The sequence below is a fragment of the Thalia democratica genome, chromosome 1 (assembly GCF_965202585.1).
Source record: "Thalia democratica chromosome 1, ktThaDemo2.hap1.1, whole genome shotgun sequence".
NCBI classification, from domain to species: Eukaryota; Metazoa; Chordata; class Thaliacea; order Salpida; family Salpidae; genus Thalia; species Thalia democratica.
In genome coordinates this window covers 61,222,430-61,248,827 of record NC_139165.1, presented here as the reverse complement: position 1 = coordinate 61,248,827, position 26,398 = coordinate 61,222,430, and the positions used below count along the sequence as shown (strand labels likewise).

The following is a 26,398-nucleotide window of genomic DNA, read 5'->3' as shown; positions in this document are numbered from 1 at the left end:
TTCATAAACAAGAAGTTTACGTATAAAACACAGTAAATTAAAACAATCAATATGCAAGTAAGATCATAAAATTACAATACTGTACTTTTTCAAACAAAAAGTCTGCTTTTACCTGAGGCGGTTAGTAATTTAAGGTAAACTTAGCTAGCGTTTAAAAATAAAACTTGTTTGTTACTCTTTAGTTTCACACAGCTAAAAAGTCGCTATTTCCAACAAATCTTTACTTCAATTTTCTATGGTGTAAACTTGATATTAATATTAAATGAATAGTACAAGAATATGAGATAAGAACCGAATTAGTAATGTTAAAAATTTACGTATAGTTTTGTAGTAAAATGCTTGAAAGCAATAATCAACGAAAACTCAAAAACAATTATCATAAAGCAAAGGGCTGAAATTTTAAAAGTTTAAAATTGTTAAGTTAACATAAAAATTAGTAAGGGCATTAATTTTTTTTTCAAATGAAAACGATTTGTTATTGTAGAAAAATAGAACAACTTTTCTCCGGTGCATAACTTATTTAAAAAATATAACAAAACACATTTAATTTTTTTTTCTTGAATTTATTTGAGTACTTTCGAAGTAAGTCATATCAAAAATTGTATCTTACTAAATTAAACTGAATTGAAATTGAAATAAAAGTATACTATATTTTAAAACTGTAAACTACAGTATACTTTTATTTCAATTTTAATTCATTTTAATTTAGTAAGATACAATTTTTGTCAAGACTTACTTCATAAGTACTCAAATAAATTTAAGAAAAAAAATGAAATGCTTTTTTTTAATATACTTTTAGAAAATAAAACTTGACGAATATTTTATTTTAAAAGTTAAAATTAACAGACTTTTTATATTGTAGCAAAAATACTTAAACATTTATTTTTTTACATAGTTTATACTAAACATATAAATGTTACATTAAAAGTTAGTAGAATTTGGAATTTACTTAAATAATTTACTACAAATAAATGAAAAAATACTTAAATACTATGACTTTCGCAAGTTTGTTAGTAAAAGTTATAATATAAAGTTTTAATTAAGGCTAAATTTGGAATAACTTAGTTTTAAAATAAATCTAACATAAATGTTCTGTTTAAAATAAGTATTTTTAAGTAAAATTGTTTGTACCTGTATAGGTATTAAAAAGAAAAAACTAGTTAGTAACTAAATTAAATTTGAGTAACTAAAAACCTTACCGTCTGTCTTATGCCTAATAAGTAGTTAAGTAACCAACAAATATAGTATTTTCCATTTCAAAAACTTTAGATTTTAATTAATAATTTAGAACTTTAAATTCTAGTTTTTCGTTGATAGTTAAGTATAGTCGATGACTGCAATTTATTATTCGTGTAATGATTTAAATACGAATAGTAAAAGCCAATTAAGTTTAATCATCGACAATAATCCCAGCGGCAGACAACGATTATATTTTGTCCTTAGTATAACTATCCAAGTAGACATAATCACGAGAAAATCCAAAGTTGTTATGTTATATAAGTGTCTTTGTTCATTTTCGACTGCTAACAGAAACATATAGTTTTAAACTAAAAAACCAAAAGCTGTTTTATAAGACTGTTAAAGGAGCTCTTTATGGTTATTTTTATTTGTAGATATCAAATAAATTTAAAGTTCTTCATAAGTGACTTCTTATTAAACTAAAGTTTAAAAAAGAAAATCTAAAAAGATAATGTTTTAGTAAAATAATTTAGATCCTAAAATATCTTAATATTATCATTAATAAGCATAATTTTTTTTAATGCTAAAACTTGTATTAAAAAAATATTTCTAATTAAACAGTTTTTTTTTTCTCTGTTTACATTACACCTAAGGTAAAACGCACTGTGATTTTTTGTATTTTGAGCAATTGTAACTTCTTCAAATTTCATTGAGCTATAAAAAGATCTAGTAACAAAAAAAAACCTAGGAATTAAAGTAAAGTTTTTTAATAGAAAACTGGTTTACTTATTTAGTTATATTTAAACATTTAAATTATTTTAAAGTTTTTAGTTAATTTTGTCAGTGTTCCTCGTGTTTGTTTTATTTTTTATTGTTTCTGTTTTGTATTTTTTTGAAACAAATAAGAACCATTGTTAAAACAAATTTTAGAGTTAATCAGTATTTAAACCTAAATAATAATGATTAAAAATTAATTTCTGGTTAAATAACAATAATCTTAAAGGTGTAAAAATTCCGAGGCTTAGGTTTAAGTTTCGTTTCTCATAAAAAAGAAGACGGGTTATTTCTGCCTTGTTTCTATTTTTATGGTAAGGATTTTAATTAAACTTGACAATTAAAGTAAGAATATAAAAAGTCTTAAACTAACTCATGATGTTCTGTAAACGAAAAAAATCCAAAAAAAAGTTTGTAGGAGATTTAACTTTACCACAGTTAGTCACAGTAGTAACAAGTGTTTATTCTTTAGTTGGTTTTAAGAAAGTTAAACGTTGGTATAATTTGATTGTTAAAGAAACATCTGTTAGCAATATGCTTTAATTAAAATTAAGTGATTTACTAACACTTATCTACTGAAAACCTCTACAAACTTTGAGAACTTAATTTTTTTATAATAATAACAAAAATATTAAAAATTATTTCCAATTTTTTTAATATTTATTTTTAGATGTAGCATATAATTCAGAGTTTCCCATTTTTTTTAAAGGCCCCCTTTGTAAAAATAAAGGAAGCTATGGCCCCCTTCGACAAGATTTAAAAAAAAAACTACCTTTAAAAACGTCTAAGACCTTTTTTTTGTTATTCATCATCAACTCCAGAATATCTAATGTAAGTTTCAACTTATGGCCTTGTGGCTCACCCTTTTACAGCTTATGGCCTCCTAAATTTCTGAAATTTTTTCTCAATATCTAGTATAGGAAACGGATCATAAAAACACGGCGTCACTTAAAAACAGAGTGACACTTTAGCACAAAATGACACATTAACACGGAATGACAATTTAGCACGTTGTGCCATTTAAGCACGGAATGAAAACTTAGCACGTTGTGACACTTTAGCACGTAGTTTATTTTGCAATATTATTTTCTATGCTTAAATTATATTTGTACTATTATTTTTAAAAATTTAAAAACGAACTATTAAAGATGTAAACTATAAATTAACAAGCTTTAAATGTGTTACAAGTTTAAACATTACCAAAACTTACAAACTTTATTATTTTATATTACTCTGTAACTTTTCACGAAGATAATTTGATACATTTACTTTGAAGTTTTTAAAAACTTAGCAATATATACATGCTTCATTATTTTTTAAACTTTTTTGTTAAAGCTTAAATTAACTTTAATAGATTTAAACTTTAAATATCAATTTTAAATAAAAGGTGAAATATATAAAGGTTAATAAATCAATCAGTTTTGCTCTTCACTACCAACTCAAGAATATCTAGTATAAGTTTCAAACTATGACCTGGTGGCTCTTTTGCTGGCTATGGACCCAAAGGGGGCCACTTGGCCTAATTTGGAAAACCGTATTATAACTGTTTGTAGTAGTTATTATAATGATATAAAAAAATCTGAAGAAATATGACTACAAATGTTAGATTGAGCGAATTTTAAGTGTTCTGGTACTACTTTGAATTCACTTTTTGAGGAAAAATTTTTTACAGTAAAAAATTTAATAACTTTTGAATATAGTTAAATAAACAAGTAAGCTTATTTGTAAAAAATATTAGAAAACCGACTTTAATACCGCTTTTCGGCGTACTAAATTCATTTATTTGCAAACGGATATATTTTTATTCTATAGTTTAATTTAAACTAATGTAGGTTTTTTATTATTTTGAAGTTTATTTTTATTAAACCATAATACTGTTGATAGTGTATATATCATATTAAGAAGATTGTATTAGTGATCTACCGGATCCGGAACTGGCCATTTTTTGCCTTGATCTGGAACCGGATCCGGTCAAATCATAAATTGATAAAAAATCCGAAACCGGTTACGGCCGGATCCTAGCTGAGATTTGGCCGAATCCAATTAGTTTGGAAAGACTTTGTTTTTCGCGATCAGCTTCTTTCAGTTTTATATACTTATGTTATTGTGTTTTGAATATTTATTATATATAAAACTAGTCAAGCGAAGCAGTTGTTGTCAAGTGTAATCCCGCATGCAGCAGTACTAAAACGTTTTTTAAACATAAAGTCCAACAGGTCAAAGTAGTTCTACAACCTTAGCAACCTTGACAAAAAATATAAAAAAGGCTTTTGAAAGAAGGTTTTATACAACTAATAACAGCACACGAATAAACCTTTATGATAACGACTTATTTTTACTCACAACAGCTGTTGATCTACAATATCGACTTTACTTTTTCCCTGCTAATCTCCAACAGAAGGTTGTAAGGCTACTAAAATCAGAAGTAAAAAATCATAGTTGTTGTGAGACTGGTCTAAGTGGTCAAGTTCCTCTAGTACCGCCTAATAGACCTATAGCTCAACTACCTAAAAATGTTTTTCCAAAATAGTTTAGTTGATCAAGAGATTGAGACACCAATTAATTATTTTTAGTTGAAAAAAAACTATCTGCTGAAGAAGTTAAAGAAGCAAAAGTCTTGTCTTGGTGGAACTCAAAAAAGAAAAAATACACGCATCTTGCCAGGTTTGCAATAAGGTATCTTTCGGCACTACCTTTTTCTGTTTATTCTGAAAGTTTTTTTTAAGAAGCTGGTAACTTGTACGAACAAAGGCGAAGTCGATAACTTCCAAAAAATGGCAAAAAACTTTTATATCTTCATAACAACTTGAAAAAACAAAAATAGTCTTTGTAGCTTAATGGCGTTGATATGAGTAAATGTTATTTACTAAATTACTTAACTTTATATTTGTAAACATAAAAAGTTTTAAAGAAGTTATTGTTCATCTTTTAGTTCGAACTTTTATAAATAAAAGTAGTAATGTAAGTAAAGCTTAACATGATTTAAATAAATAAAGTTCAATATTTTTTAAACATAGTTATATTTAGTTTCCTTTTATTTACGTCATAAAAGGTACAAAGTTCAAGTTTAGCCGTATAAGTAGCTTGAAAATTAACATAAAAATTAAGCTTTCATATCATTAGATTTATTTTTAAAATGTTCTTTTCCTAGTGTTAAAATACAATATTTAGACAATAACATTGCGTTTTTTTTAACAAAATATTTGTATTAAACAATTTTTACTAATTAATGGTATTATAATAAATAATTTCTTTAAGTTTGTTCTCTCTTGAAATTATATATAACTTAAAGCATTAAGGATCCTACTTTAAAAATAAGATCCGGAACCGGATTCGGCCGGATCTAAATAGTAAATCCTGTAGATCACTAGGTTGTATACAACTATTAAATTTTGTTAGAGTTGATGTAAAATCAATGAAATATTTAATATTTTTTTTCATATCTACTTAGTTTAGTTTTTATTTGAAAACGTATCTACTTTTTGACTACTTTTACTGTTATTTAAAAATGAAAACTATTATATAATATTTAAAAAAGTACATATGCAAAACGAAATATTAAAAATCGTCAAAAAGATATAAGAATCTTTTTTTTGTATAAGAATTATTTTTTCTTAAAGTGGTACTTTCTAAACTCACAAAACTATCTCTTCAAACAACTTTACTTTGTTATCCCGTTTATACATTAATATAAACTTAACGCTAGCAAGCGCTACATATCAATTATCTCGTTTTAAGCATTGTTTACTTGATGTTAGCGTTAAAATTTTATGTTCATTAAAGTCCTAAAACAAATAAAGAAACTTTTTACAAGTTGTTTTGAGTAAAATTGAATTATAAACTTTGACAAATATAGGTTTTTAGTCAAACTTTTTTTAAACAAAGTAACATTTTTAAAAGTTAAGCTTAGTTTAAGGTTTTTACAAAAGAGACTTCTGAATATTTTTTAATTTGTTTCAGTTTAGCCTAGTTGAAAATAAACTGCTTGTTTTTTTTGTTATTTGTTGTTTTCTTATTTTTATTTTGAAGTAATGTTTGTAGTACCAATTTTATAAGAACATATGTGTAACATGTAAAACATATGTAATTATTTTAACTTTCTATTAACAGGTATTTTGCTGTAAAAGTTTCAAATGTATTCATAAAAACGACAAAATCAAATATTACTTAAAAAAATAAATAACTACAATTAGAATTACTATTAATTGCTGAAAAAATTTACTTGCTAAAATATATACAAAAAAAAAAGAGGAATTTTGCACAAACTTTAAAAAATTTATGTAGTTCTTAAACTCATAAAACTATACTACTTATACTACAAAACTAGTTTTACAACTCTTTAAACGGTGATTAATCGAGAAACATTTTAGTTTTAACTTTTTATTTTTTATTAAAAACTTTTTAAATTTGCTTAACAGATATGTTTTAGTATAGTTTTTAGGTAGGTCTACTCTATTAGAATTTAAAATCAGTTTATTTATACATATATAGTTTCTATTAAAAGTTTAAATATTAGATTTTCATTCCTGTAGCACTATTACAGGCTTAATTTATAACGATACATGGAAGGTAATAACGACTACGAAAGTTTATTAAAATCATACTTTGATTCTTGTGACATTAGCGGGTCAGGGTACTTATCACCTACTGAGTTGAATAAACTTTGTAACGAGCTTAATCTCAATGTAAGTTTACTTTAGAAATACGTCGTTATTTTTTACTGATTTTCACAAACTTGCTTATTACAAACATAATTAGTTATTTTTTTATTTCGATTCAAAATCGGTTTTAAAACTTTATTTTACTGATTTCTTCCTGGTAATGCTTTATAAATCAATATACTACATATTACATATGCATATTGAATGTCTGTATCTTATATATTTTAAACGAAAATAAAAGATAATAATAAACTTATGAATGATTTCAATTTTATTATGAATATACTTATCTAAGTTTTAAATAGTTAATCATTTGTTTGAAGATAATTAAAAGTTAAAAAAGTTAAAATTAATTAATTTTCTAAAAACTAAAAATTTTATTAGTAAAAATTAGAAACATATTTTTATTAGTACTATTTTTTAAACTAATTTTTCACAAAAAAGTTCATATACCAAGCTTTTACTGATAATTAGATTCTTATATATTTTTTTACCAAGCTAAGTTTCAAAGATAGATTTTTTTCTATTTTTGCATTCTTTTTTATAACATGATGGGTAAAGTATCTGTTTACTTCTTCATTATTATTTTAGAAAAATTCTAGGAAACTTCTTGAAAAACATTACAGATGCTACTTAAAATTTAGTTTTAAATAATTTTTTATAGTGAATAGAAATACAAAAATCTAATTTTTAATTATATTGAAGAAATTCATTTATTAAAAGCTATATTACAACGTGAAAAAAAAATGTTTGATTTTGTTGATAAATACTTTTAGTAAGAGAAAAGTTGCGTTGCAACAATGTGTATAGAAGTCTAGTTACTAGTTTAAAAGTTTAAGGTAAATATATTATATGTGTCAACCTAACTTTTAAATAACAGGTTTGACAATAGGTGACGCTGTGTAAATTTATTTTCTCAAAAATAAATACTAAAATACTTACTCTTGCTCTTATAATAACTAACTTAACAACATATATACATAAAAAACAGCAGTTGCAGAATTTATTTCATAACAATTTTACAAACTCACAAAAAGCAACAGTTTTTAATTCTATACCTAATATGCAATCATAGTCATTTAACACTTAAAGTCAACAATAAGCTGTTAATAGCTTTTAACAAAAGATTTAAGCTAGAGAGAAAATACTACCGATCAAAAAGTGACGAATGGTTTCAAGTTATTGTTTTATAAAAAGGAATATTTTTATACATTTTTTACTCTGTTATGCGCTAGATAAGCTTAATTGTTAAAAAGTATTACATATTTTTTTATTAGTTACACAATTAAGCGAAACATAAGTTTACTATAAAATGCTTATGCTGTTTTGGTTTTTTTGTTATTATAATTCTAACTAAATGAGTATTTTTATGTTTAAAAGTTCTAATAGTGTATTAGTTCGTAACAGAAGCATGTCTTAAACGTACAAGGCTTTTTATATTGATATATCAGAAAGAATTATTGTTTAGTAGTACAGTGTTAAAATATTCTAAAATAAAAATAAAAACTAAAGTGATTAAACTCATGTTTATTTAAAATCAAAAGTAAAAGCTTTTAAGTTAAAAGAAAAAAGAACTCCAAAGATTTACTGCACAGTCCTTTACAGATTAATAATGTTTGTCTGAATATAAACTGATTAAGATTAAACTTATTTTTGAAAACATATTTTGTGTAAAAGCATAACTGACAAACCTTACAAGTTTTTTAGCTGTCTTATATAGAAGATTAAGTTTTAGATTTTCAACAAAATTGGTTTTACAAAATAACACTTAAAAGTTAAAACTAGGTTAAATAGATAACTGTTTCTATGTTAAAAATTAATTTCTAATTAAAAAAATCTGTTCATTTAGAATTTATAGTTTAGTGTACAAAAATATTTCATAAAAATTTTATAAGTCGTAATTATTTTATTTTTTTAACAGTAATTTTTCTAGAATTACATAGCTAAGTTAAATAAAAGTACATATTTACTGATTGTTTATATTTTTGTGTCGATTTTTAGAATTATTTTGAACGAACAATTTTTTAAAGTAGAAATAAACATTTTCGCGACATAATAGTTTCTTTTTTTTTCATAAATCTTATTTATAAATAATTTTTACTAAAGTAATTATTATTATATGCAGGTTTTTTTAAAGTCAATAAAACTTATTCTAGTTAGAAATACAATATTTAAAAACTAACTTTAAATAAATAAAATTTATTCATTAAATTTGTTCTGTTTTCTTATTTTTAGTAAAAATAAAAACATTATTATTTTCCTATTGTAAAAAATAAAATAGTTTAATTAAATTTGAGCTCAATCTAACGAAGTTTGTAAGAAGTTTAATAGTAATAACGTTCAAAATAAAAGACCAATTTACATCATATTAGTTATGAAAAACTATTAACGTGCTAATTAAAAAAAAAATCATCTAAACTTAAGCGATAAAGCAACACTTTTTTGTCCCTTATTTATCTTTTTATGAAACAAAATATATTTGTACTGATCTTAAAAAAATATCAAATATTCTAAAAACTAAAACATATCACATGTATTATATAGCTTATAAATTGATGGTTTTATCAAAAATGAAGAACTTTTTTTTACCTATTTCTAAAATGCATTTATAAAATATTCTGCCAAATTTTTAAACACAAAATGAAAACGAAATCTGAGACTCGTTTTTGAATTGGTTTGATTATTTCTATTTAAGAATAAAAGTAAATTTTAAAACAACTGCCTTAATTTAAGAAATACTTTATTCAACTAACGTTAAAATTTAGTATTTTGGCGTCGCGTGGTATTTTTTGTTAGGGTGTGCGGAGAGTGAAAAAATCTCCAAGCTTGAAATTTTTATTCTAAACTACTCTAAGACCTTTTTATATTTCAATTACATTAATTTGTAAATGATACAAAACATTTGTTTGCTAAAAAAAAACAAAGTAAGTATAAAAAAATATTTAATGCAAAAATAACAATTTTTTGAAAACTACAACAACTTTTTAAAAAATAAACAAACTATTCTGGTCCTGCTCAAGTTGCTCTGCTCGACTTGTCCCTGCTCGAGCTCAACTTGTCACTACCATTATTATTGTTCTCGTGTTGTAGTGAATTCTCAACAACGATCATTATTTTTAATTCACATGGTGCTGAAAGTTTATGCAGCTTTATCATTAAGCCATTCTACAAGTTTTTGTATTGAAAATTTGTATATGCTTAAGATGCAGCTGACACAGACTAAGTTTGCAGCTCCAGTATTACGAAAATTTCGAATACCAAGTACAAAGTTTGAAAAAACAAATTTTGAAGGAAAATTAACGATGGTCAAGTTTACATTTTACTGTATTTTTTGTACATCTTCATGACTAAATAACTTTCTTTTTTTATACTAACATAATAAATTTTATATCATTTTAAAACTAATCCTTAACTTTAAAATAAATCTATTTCTATTTAGTGTAGGATGGTACAGCTGAAGCAGGGCTCCATTAAAAGCAGCGTCATTCAAAGCTTAAACTCTAAAATTTAACTTTTTGTACACTTTCTTTTTCTTTTTTAGGTGAAGCAACAGCTCCAGTGTTCCACCCCATACGACGCCCCAGGTATCAACGACGGAGACTGAAAAGACTATAACGTACTTTAGACATAATTAAGAAATTATTTACATTACTTTATAATGTATGATTGTTTTTATATACTAACATGCAGCATCATGTATATTACCCTGTATGAGAAAACTTATGCTTTAAATGTATCTAAATGGTTTAACATAGTATTTCAAAACGGTACTCGAAATGGTTTTGTACAACATATTTCTGCTTTTAAATTCTAGACTCAATACTTAAGAGCAGTACGTCTATAATTGTGCACTTGAGCACAGTAGCGTGCATACAATTTATTTGTTTGTGCTAAACAATACAGACATTATAATAATAGTCAAAAAAGATCATCGATTCTAGCATAGATTTTATTTTAATTTATCTTAAATTATTACGATAACTAAGTACTATAACTAATATATCTTTAATAATGAAAAAGTCGTCTTTATGTATCAAAAAGTATTTTAAAAAAAAATTGTGTTTGAATTTAGAAATTTGTTGATAAAAACTTAAAAAAATTTTCCTCAGCAAAATCTACTATTCTTTTATAACGTTACTTTATGAAACACAAATCAGTTAGTAAGCTGAGGTTTTGATAATGTGTATCCAAAAAAAGAATTGCCATGTAAATTAAAGTCGTCTTTTTTTCCATTTAATGTTTATTGGTCATTAAGCAGATAAAAGTGTATACAAGAGGCAGTACCGCCTAGTTTAGGAAACCCTGTTGTATGTACATTAGAATGTTTATATTCAAAAAAAGTCAAAAGATATTTTTATAAAAGCAAAGTCTTCGGTATTTTCTTTCTACTATTGATGCTTTTATTAGACTGTACAGTACAGTACAGTTTACACAACAATGAACTTGTACAATCTTCTTTTTCGTTTCACCTTTCCAAGAAGCACTGCTTTGAATACTACTGTTCAAATTTAACAACAGGTTAACAGTATTTACAGACATAAATATTTAAATACCTAGCTTATATACTAAAAAAAAAGTTATTTACGCAGAAAATAAACTTAAACTTTTTTAAAGTTTAAGTTTCTAAAATGTAAGATTTAAGTTTGGTATGACATTAGTAATATATGAAATAGATATATTACTAAGTTTTTACTTATTTTGTTTATTTTAACTTGCTCATAAGTAGTTTTTATTTCTAGTTTGCATTGATCATTATACAGTTAGATTGAGTTTCCATTAAAAGCAACATGGATGAATTGGGCAAAAGAACTTTTATTATTCTTTCTATTGTCCTGAAATAAACTAGTTTATGAGTAGCAGAAAGCTTTTTGTACATTAAAAATAATTGTTCATATAAATTATCATTGTACCCTAACGAACTTATTTCATTCATATATTCTATTAGAAAGCATAACTAACAACTAGTACTTTTAGAACTTAAACATAACATAGCTAACTGTTTTGATAGGATTCAGAATACGATGTGTTACAAAGAGAGCTAATACCTGACAAAAAAGGTAAAGTTAATTACTTGGATTTTAAAAAGGGACTATTGTCTTTGTTATCAGGATGCATTGAACAGGAAACGAATCAAAGTATGTTAGAGTACTTTCAAAAAATCCTTAATACAAATTAAGAAGAAATACAAGTTTATTTTTCAAAAATCGTTAGAATGTTTCTCATCTAAGACCAACAAAAACTAGTCATAAACTTTTTTGTATCGGTCATTAACTATTTTTTAATATTTAACTTGTTTTCCTAATATTAGAAAACAAGGTATAAGAGTTTGATTTTAATAAGTTTTTTTGAGTATTTTTTTATAGGTTGAACAAAGCTATTTTAAACGCACAATCTTTTTTTAAATGATGTTCGTTAAAATTTTTTGAATAACTATATTGTATGTAATTTCTAAGCTGATTTAATTTAGACATTGTCAGATATAACATGCTAGCATTTTATTTTATATTTATTTAATGTAGTATTTGAAATATTCTAATAGAATTAGATTGTATTTGAATAAGAATTGAAAATGTTTGTTTTTTGATAAATGAAAGATCTCTTAAAAGCGTTTGTATAAGACTGAGACTGATTTTTTTTGATGGTTCTAACCATTTTTATTTTTGTTCAATTTTTGTATAACTTTTTGTAACTGTACATATAACATTTATTTGTATTCGTGTTAAAGTTTTGTTTTGTTTTTTAGGTACAAAAATAAATGATAAAAGCATTGGTACACTAAGAGATACTGGATTAGAAATAACAAAAACAAAAGAAGAAAAACGGTACCAAAGAAGGAGTAAAGTCAATTTAAAAGATTCTTCAAAAAAAAGTACAAACCAAACATTATCTAACGGCAAATCCCATTACAGAACATCAAGAATAAGTAAGACTGAAAACAAAAACAAGGAGTTTCATAGAAAGTAAATTTAGTCTTTTTTATTGTTTTCTATTAACTCATAAACTAGGTTTAGCAAAAGCTGTTCAACTATCAAAATTGAATATTATCTTTTTGTTTTAACTTTAATAAAGTTTGAGTTTAGTACAAAATAAGTTATTTATATAATACTGAAAATATCATTTTGCTATATACAATAAATCAAAAGTTAATTTTAAGAGATGCATACGACTTTATAAACAATTTCGTATTTGTTTCATAATTATTCACAATTTCATAAAAAATTACATATTCTTTTGAAGAGTGATTGAACTTAAGTTTTTTGTCTATAAAAGCACTAAAAAATGACTAAATAAATTTATTGAAACTTTGTTTTTGAAAACTAATGGTTAGATTAAATCAGGGATCGGCAAACTGCGTCCCGCGAGCATGTAAATATGGCCTGCCGAACAAAACTATACTTTTAGTTATTTCTTTTACGGTAAAAATGCAGTAATTTTCTTTTTTTCTTTTTAAGTCCCTGGATAACATACTAAAACCACTATTTTTTTACTGATTTGACTTATAAATATGAGTTTGAAGTAACATGTTTAATATTTATTAAAAAAATCTCGTTTTTAATTTAAATAACATTAAATAAGTCCTGGACAAGACGTAAAAAGATATCCAAATGGTGAACTACTCGATATCAAAAGGTTTTTTCGTACAACAGGTCCATATACCAAACTTTTTGAGCGCTTTTTTTATCGTTCAATAAGTTCTATATCTAAAGAAAATATTTTTGTAAAAATCGATTGTTTATATATAAATTATGAACTTCACCACAATGATGATGGCCGAAATAAATGTTGTTTATATATAATAAGCTTTTTGTATGAAAGAAGTATGTATAAACTCATATAAATAACTTATTTTGACATATTTTACAGTATAATGTAACCATTAAATATATTTGATTCACTTTTAAAATAAACTCTATTAGGTGTTATTTTGAAGCGTACTACTTCTTAATAAGTTTTTTTAATTTCAAGTAATACAAAGTTATTTAAATAATAATCTTATAAGCAGTAAAATAATCAAAATTATACTTAGCTTAGTATAATTGTAACGAAGTAAGACTAAAAACACTTAGTGTGTTTTAGATTACCAAAAGTCTTACTTAAAATTGTATATATACTTAATTCAGTATACTTTTTACAATTATTATAGTAATCAAAACATGCAACATTGGGTATATGTAGTAAAATATAATACTTATTTTTTCTATGAAAACTTAAATTTATACAGCTCAAAACCTTATCGTACTTCTAAAAACCATAGAAAAAACGAATGTGGTTTGAAGGTAATCTCAGAAACAAGTACAAACCTAACTACAAGCGAAGTTTTAAATACCGATGAGGCGGGGGATGGTTTTTTGTGAGTTATAATTACATACTTAATCTTTATTACTTGTGCATATTATTTAACAAACTTTAAAAAAATTGTAATTTTACTATTCCTAGATGTTTTATACGTAAAACACGTTTAAAAAATCATATTGTTTTAAACTTAATGTTTTGAATTTGACAAACTTAGCTTTTCTTTTAAAGTTAACATTAAACTTTTTTGTTGAACTTTTAAAAATATTTCAACTTAGAAACTAGTTTAAATTTCATAAATATTTAAAGTTTGTTAATTCAAAAATTAGTTAGTTTTAACTGATTTAAGATAACCTTCTATTACAAAATTACATCAAATTTTTTTTGGATTTAAGTATTCTTAGCATTATAATAAAACTTCATTTAAAATTGCTTCTCAGGGTCATGAATAATTTTCTCTACTTCCTTTTTTTCGAGGAAGTAACATGAGTAGGTTCCTCTCTCATAAAGTGAAATTAGATTTATTTTTATGAGAACAATACTCGCATCCAAATCAAATAAGCCGAAATAATTAAGACATGTTGTGCTTATTTTGGATCCACATGTTTATTCCTTACCAATTACCCCACTAACAGCAAGGAAACTAAAACTTTTTCTAAGATTTTTATCAATTTGGTTGAAGTTTTAAAGAAGTACGAAAAAGTCTACCTAAATCTAAGAACTAGTTTTTAGCATTAGACATCGCTTTTCCTGCATCGCTTTTTGTGCCTTTCCATCGCTTTTACTACCTTTTAGCATTAGACATCGCTTTTTCATCATGACTAAAAAAACTTTCAATTTTTTTATATTGGATATTTATCAAATCATAGTTTTTTTTCGAGTACTTAAAATAATGCTTCAGGTTGTTTACTCTGCTATTAGTCCTTAATATGTAGGCTTATAAACTATGTCCGCTGTATTCTGTACTTGTAATAATAATTTCAGGAGGATTTTAGGATTTTTACCTAGTAGTGCAGCAACCACCAGCGTAGTTGAGTACCGATATAATTGTGCTGCGAAAACCTTTTGAAAGTCTCTCTGGTGCCATTTATAGCTTGTACAATCTGATACAACTTCTTGTTGGCCCCTAGGGCCCTACTACTTATTTAAGAAGGTGCTGTATTATTGATATTTGTAGGTAGGTTAATATATCTTGGCGTAAAGATCTCTTTAAAACTAGGTTTTAACTTTATATGATCTGAGTTATTCTCATCGTTAGATTTAAGTTATTGAAAATTAAGAAAAATAGTCTTATTAATCAAAAAACCTAGTGAGAAAAGACGAAATAGCTATACTTTATTGACAATGACATAAATATGGTAATAAACATAGAAAAAAATCATACTATAAACTCATATAAACTAAAATAAAATTTAGCAACATAACAATCTAATTAACGTTCTACTACAATTAATAGAAATGCAGTTTTGTTATTGGTAAACGATCAACTGGATAAGAGAAATGGGATGTGCTTGATGCACAATCTGACGGCTGACTAAGGAAAAAGCATAACATTGTTTGGCACCATATAAAATGATTTTTTGATAAATAATCCTCTAGCGCTACTGGCAGTCATTGAAAAGATAACAAAATTTAATTATGTTGTTACATTTCGCCACAAATTTATAAACAATGATCTTTCTTTTAATTTTACTTAAATCATTTGAAAAAAAACTAAACATATAAAAAACTGCGATGAAAAACCTAAGGAAGAACCAAATTATGTTGTTTTCAACTTTCTTGCAAAAACAAGGTAAAATTTAGAGTAAAAACATTTGAAATTATATTTAGCCAATGATGTTAAGCCATTAATGTTTACTCTACTGAGTGTTTACTTATTTCTTAGAGCTCAGCTTGAGTCAGGAAGTTAACCGTAACAAGAACGGAGAGGTCATTAGTCAATAAACTCGATTAAGTCGAAAAAAAAGTTGATATGAAAACAAAATAAATAGACAAAAACAAAGTAGGTTAATGTGATTTTCAAAAATCAGTTTTTAAATTTTAATCAAAACTAATACAAAGTGCTGCATAAAAAGTTTAAAAATTCTACATAGAACTTTGAAAATGTTTTGTTGTTACATTTTTTTACTATGGTGTTATGCTTTTGTTTTTTTTTTCGCGAACTGTGAAAATGTAAATATTTGAAAAATGAAATCAAAAAAATAGCTAGTAAAACAAAATGTATTTTAACAGGTCTAATTTTTATAAGGTAATACTCACATACACACAAAAAGAATAGAAACTAAACATTAGTATAAGTAATACTTTTTAATAAATGAACTTTGAATAGATGAAAAGCAATTTTAAGCTAACAACTAAAGTAATAATTCATATACTTTCTTTTAATTTACATTTATATTTGTTTGTTTATTTTGTCAGATTTACAAATAAGTTTAGTTTCTAAAGAAACTATAATGTTTGAATAACATCTGTTTATTCAACCAACAGAAGAAATTTTATTCTTTATAGCTTAAATGTGCTTGCCTTTTGAATTAATACATATTTGGCTGATATTTGATAAGTAACAGCTTTAAAAAAAGCTAAAATATTTTTACTTAATAGAGCATATGAAAGAGCAGCGGTAGAAGAAACAACACCAAAAGAAGCATTAAAAAAAGTGTGGACAAATGTTATTGGTTCATTAAAAAAACAAATTAACATAGATGATCTTGCATTATTGTACCAATCTTTACAGATACAGACTACACATGTTAGTTTTGTTGATTTCTAAAAACCTTAATTTAAGCATTAAAATCACTTAAATAAATAAAAACAAAGGCTTTAGTTTTTATTTTTAAGCACTATTTGAAGAGCTTTCTTGTACAAAAAATTAAGCATTGAAGATATCTTTGTTCTTTTAAATTTTTTCGATGGATTTTCTTTATTAATTTACTTTAAGAAGTTAAGGTAAACAGTTTATTATTTTCGGGTTAAAATTTATACTTGCATTTTGAAAAACATACTTTTTAACTTTAATTATATTTTATTAACACGTATTTGAAGTATTGGCTATGATTTTAAGTTTAAGATTAAACTGATCTAATGGAAACTAGATAGCTTAAAAAAGTCTTCATTTAATATTAGTCAAATATTTCAAAAAAATTTTTACAATCCTTTTGTTATCCTCGTAAAATAAATCTAAATACTTAATAAAGATTTGAAAAAAAAAACAATTAAAAAAAAACCTAAATGATTGTTAATTTTTTTGTAAAAACATATTATAAAACAGCTTTTTAGTTTTCGTTGAGTCATTAAGTTTATAACTAATATTGATAATTAATATCTAGAATATACTTTAAACTACAGAAGTTTAACTACAAATATATTTTTGGGACTAGTATCTAAGTATTTTTTATAACATGCTTTATGTTCATTTCAAAGTTAATTAAAATTAAAGACTTTGTTTTCGTATTATAATATTATATTTGTTATCCTATGAAACTAAAGTTTTTCAAACAGTTAAAAATTAACAAAAAATTTGGTGTTTTTTTTTGAAGGTTCTTAAATTTATACTTGATATAAAATATATTCAAGTCAAATGCTTATTCAACTAAGATATTAACTTAAACTACTACAGGAAGAACTGAATCAATTGTTTAACTTATTAGATCACAACAATAGTGGGTTTATAACATTTTATGACTTCATAGAGAAAATCCCTGCCAAAGATAAAGTTAGTGATCCTACAACCACTGACTCATTGTCTTTATCAAAAAAATTACCTTCAACTATAAATTCAAAAACAATAAAAAGTTTGTTTAAAGTTTTACCATTATATCATTTTAAACACGTCAAAAAATCTGCCACATAAATTTAAACTTGTTAATATTTTATATCAACCATATTAAAAATTATTACCATACTAATTACGACATCTCAAATTACGATTAATCAAATGCAACAGTTTAAATTATCAAACCACAACTATAGAAACTCTAGCAATTCTAAATCTGATGGTTCAGTTTAAATCCTACAATTCAAACTAAGACCACTTGAAAGAAAAATTTAATTCATCTTAACATGAATAAATTAAAATTTTCTTTTATTAGTCGCACTGCATTATACCTGTGTTTTAAGCTTGTGAAATTTTAGCTATGTTTTATTTGTGAAGTTATATACTCTTAAAAACTGTATAAGTTTATATTTGTTTTTATGATAGATATTTCAGTTTTAATCGGCGTGTTTTGACAATTTTTATCACATTTTAAATGTTTCCAAAGCATTTAAATTTATATTTTGCTTTATCAATCAGTTTTAAAACTTGTTGTTTTTATTTTTATATGGTGAAAAGTAGTAAAGGGTATGGTTTTTTAATCTTAGACAAATCGTAACAAAAATTAAAATAATGTTTGCCCACTTTATTAGCTATATTTACTTGTTAATTATCTGTTTTCTTTTTCGTCCCTTTTTTTCGAATTTTTTTAAACTGCTCTTTTTAGGAAACCAAGAGAACTACACTTGTACATTAATAATGTTTTTTTATTCGAAAATCATAAGTACAATTTTAGCTTCTTCGCCAACATCTTTTATTTACGAAAACGAAGACTTTATGGAATCGTACAATAGACCTTCAGCTATTGATATCAGAAAAAACAAGAGACCATCATCTCAAAAGCATAACAAAAAAGGTGTTATATTGCCTTTTAATCATCCAAAATATAAGAGGTATCTAGCTGAAATGCCCTTATTTTATCTGGCAGATGATTGTGATCACAGGTTTAAAAAACTTTATAGAACTTGCAAACTTATTTAAGTTACTACACTTTAATATAATACTTAGATGAATTTAAGAAGGACATGCTATGATAACAATAACAGTTTGTACAGTACATATTTTCTTTTATTTTACTTCAGACAGATTGCACATTTACTTTAGTTTAACTATAATTTAACTTGTTAAACGAATTCCACCAGTTTATGTAAAAAAAGAAGATAGTGAAAATTAATATGTGTGTTTACTAAGATATAAATCTTAATTGTTATAGATTAATAGCTACTTGTAGATATAATGCATATATTAATCACTAACATTGTAAAATAAGTACTATCTAATTCTAATGTTGATTATTTCATACAAATTAAAAAAAACTTAACTGTATGCTTTTAAAGTATATATTTGTTATTTAATACATTGTAAAAAATTACTTATGATATCTAAAGTTATATAAATTCGCAGTAGTATAAAAAAGTATTATGATATTAACATAGGAGTACTTACTTTTTACGAAACTCTGTGGATTTTCGTTTAGCCTAGAAAAACATATGCCAGTTATAAAAAGAAAAGTACTGTGCAAATTGTTGTTATTATTGCATATTCCAACGAACTTCTTTCGTTAGAATCTGTATAAACAAACTATTCGCTAATAGTTTTGCATATTTATTTATACTATAAAAACTTTGTACATAAAAACAAACTTTATAAATTGGAACGCTGTTTTTGCGCATAACACACGCCGTCAACAAAATTTTATTTAAAAAAAAAATACGAATAAAAATTTAAACTTATATAAAAAAGCTATGTGCTAGCATAATAAACACATATAAATCTTAACAAAATTCAAAGCAATAATTTTATATAAAAATGTTTATGGTAATACAGATATCTGATTTTGTTTAAAGACTCCGATTTTTTCACGTCTGGAAACTCCAGCTTTTTATTAGTGTATAATTCTATTAGAGGGTCAGGAAATGTTTTTTTCCAAAAGTAAGTATTTTTTTTGATAATAATGATCAAGGTATAAAACACACGCCACTTTTTAAAAAATATGAAAACTTCAAACAGCTTTTGATATTTTTCCGGCTGTATAAAAACGTTTACCAGAAGAATAGATAGGAATTTTTTGTTTTATCTTTTTTGGAATTCTAAACGTAACTAAAATTCTACCTAATTGTTTAGACTCTCAGCTAAAAATTAAAATTTTCATGAAAAACTCCTTTCAAAGTATTTAAAATTTCACGCTTTGAATTAGAAAAAAACGAACAGTTTTAAAAACATGCCTCAAACATAATTCAACTTTTTAAAAAATAAAAATTTCTATTTTAACTTAGAAAAGCTCCTTTACATGTTCTGGACATGACTTTAAACTGTATCCTGGTGTATGACTCGAAAACCGAAAGGTTTTTTCGTACACCAGGTTCTTCGACCAAATATTTGAGCGCTTTTTTTTTTCCTTCAATAAACAATAATATTACATAATTCAATAAATAAATCATAAAAGTTTAAAGAATATCAATTTAAAATAAAACGGAATATAGATATTCAATAAAATAGTATATTTAAGCGCTCTTAACTTGCACCTGATATACGGAGCTCATTAACTTTGTTCATTTATTTATTAAGGAAATATTAAAGTTTTGTTCAGCTGTAAAAACTAAGTGGTAGCTGATAAAGATCTACATAATAATACTAAATTATAAAAAACAAGACTAACCCTTATTATATAACTTTGACATTCAATGATTTTTTGAAAATTAATTATATAGGAGGTTGCACGTTGAAATACTTATATCTGCATGGAAACAACAAGGTTTTCAGAATTATGATGAAGTGATTGAAAAACTGGGGATAGATAGAGGTTTATTTTGTATATAAAACGTTTTAGTGTAAGCAAACGATGCATAATTTTCGACTGCATGTTTATTGAATATAATTGTTTTATTACAGAAGCTTCTTTCGGTTTAGAGACAATTTCTGAAACTATTGAAGAGATAACCAACGAAAACATTTTGCATGAAGGCATATGTGCGCTTTACAAACAAGGAATTAAGTTAGTTAAGAGCTTATCTAATTTTTAAGAAGTTTATAATCAATTTAAAAATAACTTGAATAATTATTTATTTAACATTTTTCTGATATACGTGTTGTAACTAATATTATTACAGCCGTGAAGTAATTATTGTTAAACAATATTTGTTTGATAAGAACATTTTTATAGAGCTGCAAAAAGCCAACTGAAGATTACAAAAGACTCAAAAGAGCTACACGCAGAAATTAAAAATCTAAAAAGTAAAAACAAAGAACTCATTAAGAAGTTTAAAAGTTTAGAAAGTAATTTAAACGAAATAAACTTGCAATACACAAACCAAAAACAAGTAAGTTAATTGCTATGAAACCAACACAGAGTGTAGGTTACTTAAATAATTAACTTATAAGGTTACTTAAATACTTATAACATATAAAATACACTTACAAAAATAGCCATAGTTATTTTTAAACTCAGCTTATAACTAAATTATACTGAATAGCTACTTATTTTACTTATTGTTATGCCTAGTTTTTATAAGAAGCATATAAAGTAGCTATTCAGTATAATTTAGTTATAAGCTGAGTTTAAAAATAGCTATAGTTATTTTTAAACTCAGCTTATAACTAAATTATACTGAATAGCTACTTTATATGCTTCTTATAAAAACTAGGCATAACAATAAGTGGATACTTTCATATTACAAACCATGCAAACAATAATAATGTAAAATAATTCTTAAAAGAAATTAGTAATTAAGTAAACTATTTTAACTATAAATCAGAAAGTACTTATAAGAAGTAAAAATTGCTAAAAATAAACCTTACACAAAACATTGAGATAATATAAATGTGTGTTTCTTGAAAAACTACATGTTGACTGCAGGAAAGTTGTGGCTCGAATCTTTCTCTGCCCAAACTCTGATGTTTGTATATGGCTGTACAGTGTACATAGCCTACAAAAAATTACATCAGATATTTTTTTGCCTCTGCTCTTGTTCTTTATTTTCCCCTAACTTTATTCTCTTTGTATCTAACTCTGTCAAAGTTGCGTTAGTCTATCACAAGTCTCATTCTAGGAGTTTCCCTTAAACGCAAAATAATTTATCAAAAATAGTTTGATATCCCGTTAAAGACAAAATTTAACTAAAAAATTAAAATTAATTAAAAGTATAAAATATTAAAAAATAAAAGTTAGCATTAATTACCAATAAAAACAATTAGCTAAGACTATCTTTGTTGTATAACATATTTTTTAATTAAAAATTTAAAAAAAAACTTAATTCCATATTTTACAGTTTAACTAAAAAGAACTTTTTTTATATTATCAGAAAAAATACTTTAATACGATACCTTTATTTACTGTTAATTTTTTAAACTTATCATTTCTCCCTCGCTATTTTAGTAAAGTATTTATGTTTAAAAAAACACTGAACTTTTGAAATATATAACAAATAAATGCTTCAAAAGTAGTTACTTTTATAGAAAATATTTATTTATTATCAGACACAATCTATTGAAGTTATATAGTACTGATAAATTAATTTAAGTAGTTTTTTGTATGGTGTACATTGAGGTGCTTTAAGTTCTTCAATTTCGTATATTGGAATCATCACAAAACCACATTGTGCCAAAGCTGATTTGAAGAAACCTGACTTGAAGGCTTGGCTCGAGCTTTTGAAAACAACCCTAATGTAAACTGTATGTAACCTTCAAGTTTTTAGCTGAAAATTGGGTTACATGTGGCAGCTATTACAAAACATATTTTGCAGAACTTAAGACGACTTGAAGAAATTTTCATAGAGACACTTCTCTATTTTTTTCAAAAAATCACTTAAAACTAATCAAAACAATAAAAAGTTATTCAAATTGTCTTTATTTTGTTCCTCTCAAATTGCTTAAGTGATAATTACTCCATGTAGAACAATTTTTAGCTAAAAGCTTAAAGGTCGACCTTTTAAAATCCCTTACAGTTTACATTGAGGTTGTTTTCAGAAAATCGAGCCAAGACACATAAAAAATTTCTTTAAATCGGCTAAAAACTTTCACAAGGTAATTTTTTGGTGTTTCGGTGTATTATTTTTTCTCAACGGTCGCATTTTTCTAAACACCTTAATGTTAAAGTATATACTTGTTTAGTAAAAAAGCTAAAACTGTAAACGTTTTATTTTAAACGTTTTTATAAAAATATTTTTTAAGGATGTATGAAAAAGCAATACTTACTGAAGTAAAAAAAAAATTGTTATTTAACGTCCACAGTACAGGTGACTAAAACGAAAGAATTATAGTTGTAATTTTAAACGGGGCTAATACAAAAGCACAAGTATTTGTTTAAGCTTGAAATTTTATTTTATTCCAATTATATTCGAGTTATAAATTATAATTTTACTTTAACTGAAAAACTAATATCAAAAAAATGTGTTTATCATAGAGATAAAACATGGTTTATACTAGTAAGTTCTTTTGAAGTTATCAACCTTTTCTATAAATAATTTTGAAAATCTTAAAAATTAATTATCTATGACATTATTCTTTGAATTTTTACTGCATTTTATTGTTTACTGCTGCCACTGAAAATGTATAACTGAAAACTATTTTTACATAAAAAAACATATTTAGCATGGTTTTTTATCATACAGGAAATACTTTTTTGTAAATGCTATTGTAACTTAAAAACACTATAAAGATTAAAGTTCTTGTATAAGATCAATTGTGTTTGTCAACATTGTAAATTTTCATATAGTAGATGTATCAAAACTCTGTATAACCTGAATACATTTTAAATAAAAACTACTAGTTCGATTTAAATAATTATATCAAAACTGTTTTATAGTTTTTGCATTATAAGCACCTTATGCCGTTTAGAATTATGAGAAAATAACTAAATAATACTATTTTTTAATAAGATTAACTGTTCGAGTTGCTAATTTGTTTATTATAAATCAGTTGTATTTAAATAAGACATTTGAAAAAATTGATAAATAATATTTTTGAAACAAAGTAGTTTAAGATATTATACTACAACAGACATTTTACAGTATTCTAAAACTTGATTCTAAGTACACCTTTAAAAAAACTACAAAACTTTAATCTATTTATTTAGTCGCTTGTTCTACAATATTTAAAAATGTTTGTACTTACAAAAAGAACACTTTTTTTTCATTATAAACAGTTAAACTAAAGTTTGATATTACTATTTGTTTGTTAATAGGTCGGTTTTAATATATAATCATTATATTAGATGCAGTATACACAGCATTTTTTTTTTTGAAACTCTAAAATATATTTTTGGTTTGCGTATATATTTTTATGTATCACTAATTTAAAAAGCACAGTTTTATTTCTCAAAAAAATAAAAATTTCAAGACGAATGCATTTTTTCTACTAAACATTAGTACTTTTTATTTGTAATGGTTTTATAGTTGATCACGATAAGTAAGAGAAATCTTTAGTTTATTGAACTACTCTGACTACAACAACGTAGTAAAGGCTACAATTTTCTTAAAAATTTGGAAAATTAAAAGACAAAAGTATTTTCCATTAATTATAAAAAACTGATAAAACATATAAAAAAATATTTTGAAAGTTTGATGTTTATTTAACAATGTACGTTATTAAGTTGCTTCTTAAAACTATAGATATAAATTTATTAATCTAGTTTGATAATTTAATATAAAAATAATAAAGGTCACAGTACAAAACTAATTTTATAACTAATTTACTCATTACAAAGGTTCAGAAAAAACTGGAAGCTACAAACAGAAGCTTAAAAGATGAAAATAAAATGTTATGGGGAGATATAAAAAAGCACAACGAAAATCAGCGAAATTTAAAAGTGAGTGTTATTTTTCTGAAGGTTAAAATAAGATAACTACGAAAATATACAACATAAACATATTTTTCATTAACTTATTATGTAAATTAAATAAGTCAATAATTATGAATTATCGAATAGTCTAAGTGTAATATAATTTTTACAAAAAAACTTTCAGCATAAAAGACGTAATACTAAAACATTTTCAAAGAAACCAATCTAAATAGTTATTTATTTTTTGTTTTATTACTAAAGAACTAAAAGTGAAATTTCAAACTATTCATTTTAGACAAAATATTTTAATACGTACAATGTTTTGTAACGTAAAATATCTGTGTTCACCACAGTACTATGTACATAAGTAAAATATAATAAATTAATTGAAAATAAAGCTTATTTTATGTAATAAGAGTTTGATTTAATAAAATAGACAAGTTAAAAAAGCAGACAATCTAAGGTTTAATATTTTACAATTAATTGACCTGATTAAGTTATAGTTTATGGGAACTTTTACAGAACATTAAAAAATAAATATGTTCATAAAAAATTTATGTGAATAGTTGTTTACTGAACGAAAACAATAAAAAAGCTCAAAATATTTGGTCCTAGGACCTGATGCACAAAAAAACATTTCGGTTATCGAGTTGCAAACAATTTAGATACATTTTAACGTCCTATCCAGGAATTCAAAATAATTTCAACATAAACTCATAAAATTTTAACTAAGTAGTAGATTCAAACTGTTGTTTTAGTTAAAAGTTTGTTAACAATGATTGAATAAAAATGTTTTTTTTGATATTAGTAATAAAAAAAAAAGTTTTGTGTGCATAGGTTTTTTTTTTTTTAAATTTTAGTAGGCTCGAAAAAGTTATTACTTATTTAAATAAATATAAGTCTCTTTTAATTAAAACACTGAAAGCAAGAATCACGTTGCTGTCAAAGTGACTGAGAGCAAAGAAGCAGCGACAATTGAGCTGTACATGCTACAAAAGCTGAGAAGATTCAGCGAGAAAAACAAATGCAAGTGCTTGATAGAAGTTCTTGACTGCTTTTCACACAAACCTCCGCATAAGGAGTTCACATGCTTAGTTTTCCTGCTCTACGGCCCGAGCATCAGCCAGGCGTTGAAGCAAAACAAAACTTTACTTTTTTTAATTGTGTAGATTAAAAACTTCAATTATATAAGCGATAAAAATTAAATACATTTTTTAAAGGAAATAAAATCTAAAGCTTTCGAAGACATGAAACTTTTATTCAAGCAAACTCAAAAAAGTTATGATGAAAACGAAACTAGGATTTCAGAATTTTTATTAAAGTTTAAACAAGATGCAGCTGAAAGCTCTAAGCGTTCAAAAGAACTAGAAGATAAACTTAACACAATTTTTTCTACACCTTTTTGATAGAACAATATACATGTGTTATCGTTTCTGATGTAGAAAAAATAACGAAGGAGCTTTTAGAAATTACTTTTAAAATAAGTATATTTTTATTTGTATTTACCAGAAAATCGTTATGCTTAAAAAGTTAGGCCGACAATTACAATCAGCTTTAAGTCTTATTATTTTCACCTACTTTAGCCTCAAGTGTTGTTTTCTAATTTTTAATCATAAAAATGTTTTTTGTTGTTTTTTTTCAACATCTTAAAATACTTTTTAAGAATTACTAGCAATATGTATGTTTTTTCAATTATTAATTTGTATTGCATTGTTTAAAATTTGAGCAATAAATTCAATTTTTTTCCACATTAATACTTTTATGTCCTTACAATTTAACAAAACAAAATAGAAACATCATTTAATTGATGCATCAGTTCAATTACTTTTTGCATATTTTTGTTTATAATATACATTTTTTTATTATTAATAAGCTAATGTATTAAAGTATGTACTGATTTAA

The 26,398-nt window shown here is 24.6% G+C and overlaps 1 protein-coding gene across 1 annotated transcript; it reads left to right on the top strand.

Moving 5' to 3' along the window:
* The first annotated feature begins 6,512 nt into the window (after positions 1 to 6,512).
* LOC145845526 (uncharacterized) lies at positions 6,513 to 26,075 on the top strand. Its single transcript, XM_082952733.1, has 12 exons — positions 6,513 to 6,638; positions 11,623 to 11,749; positions 12,358 to 12,574; positions 13,837 to 13,965; positions 16,509 to 16,656; positions 17,524 to 17,698; positions 18,455 to 18,662; positions 20,430 to 20,521; positions 20,611 to 20,713; positions 20,882 to 21,038; positions 24,422 to 24,523; positions 25,717 to 26,075. The coding sequence occupies exons 1-12, from the start codon at positions 6,516 to 6,518 to the stop codon at positions 25,900 to 25,902; spliced, it is 1,767 nt and encodes a 588-aa protein (XP_082808859.1). The 5' UTR covers positions 6,513 to 6,515; the 3' UTR covers positions 25,903 to 26,075.
* Positions 26,076 to 26,398: the final 323 nt, after the last annotated feature.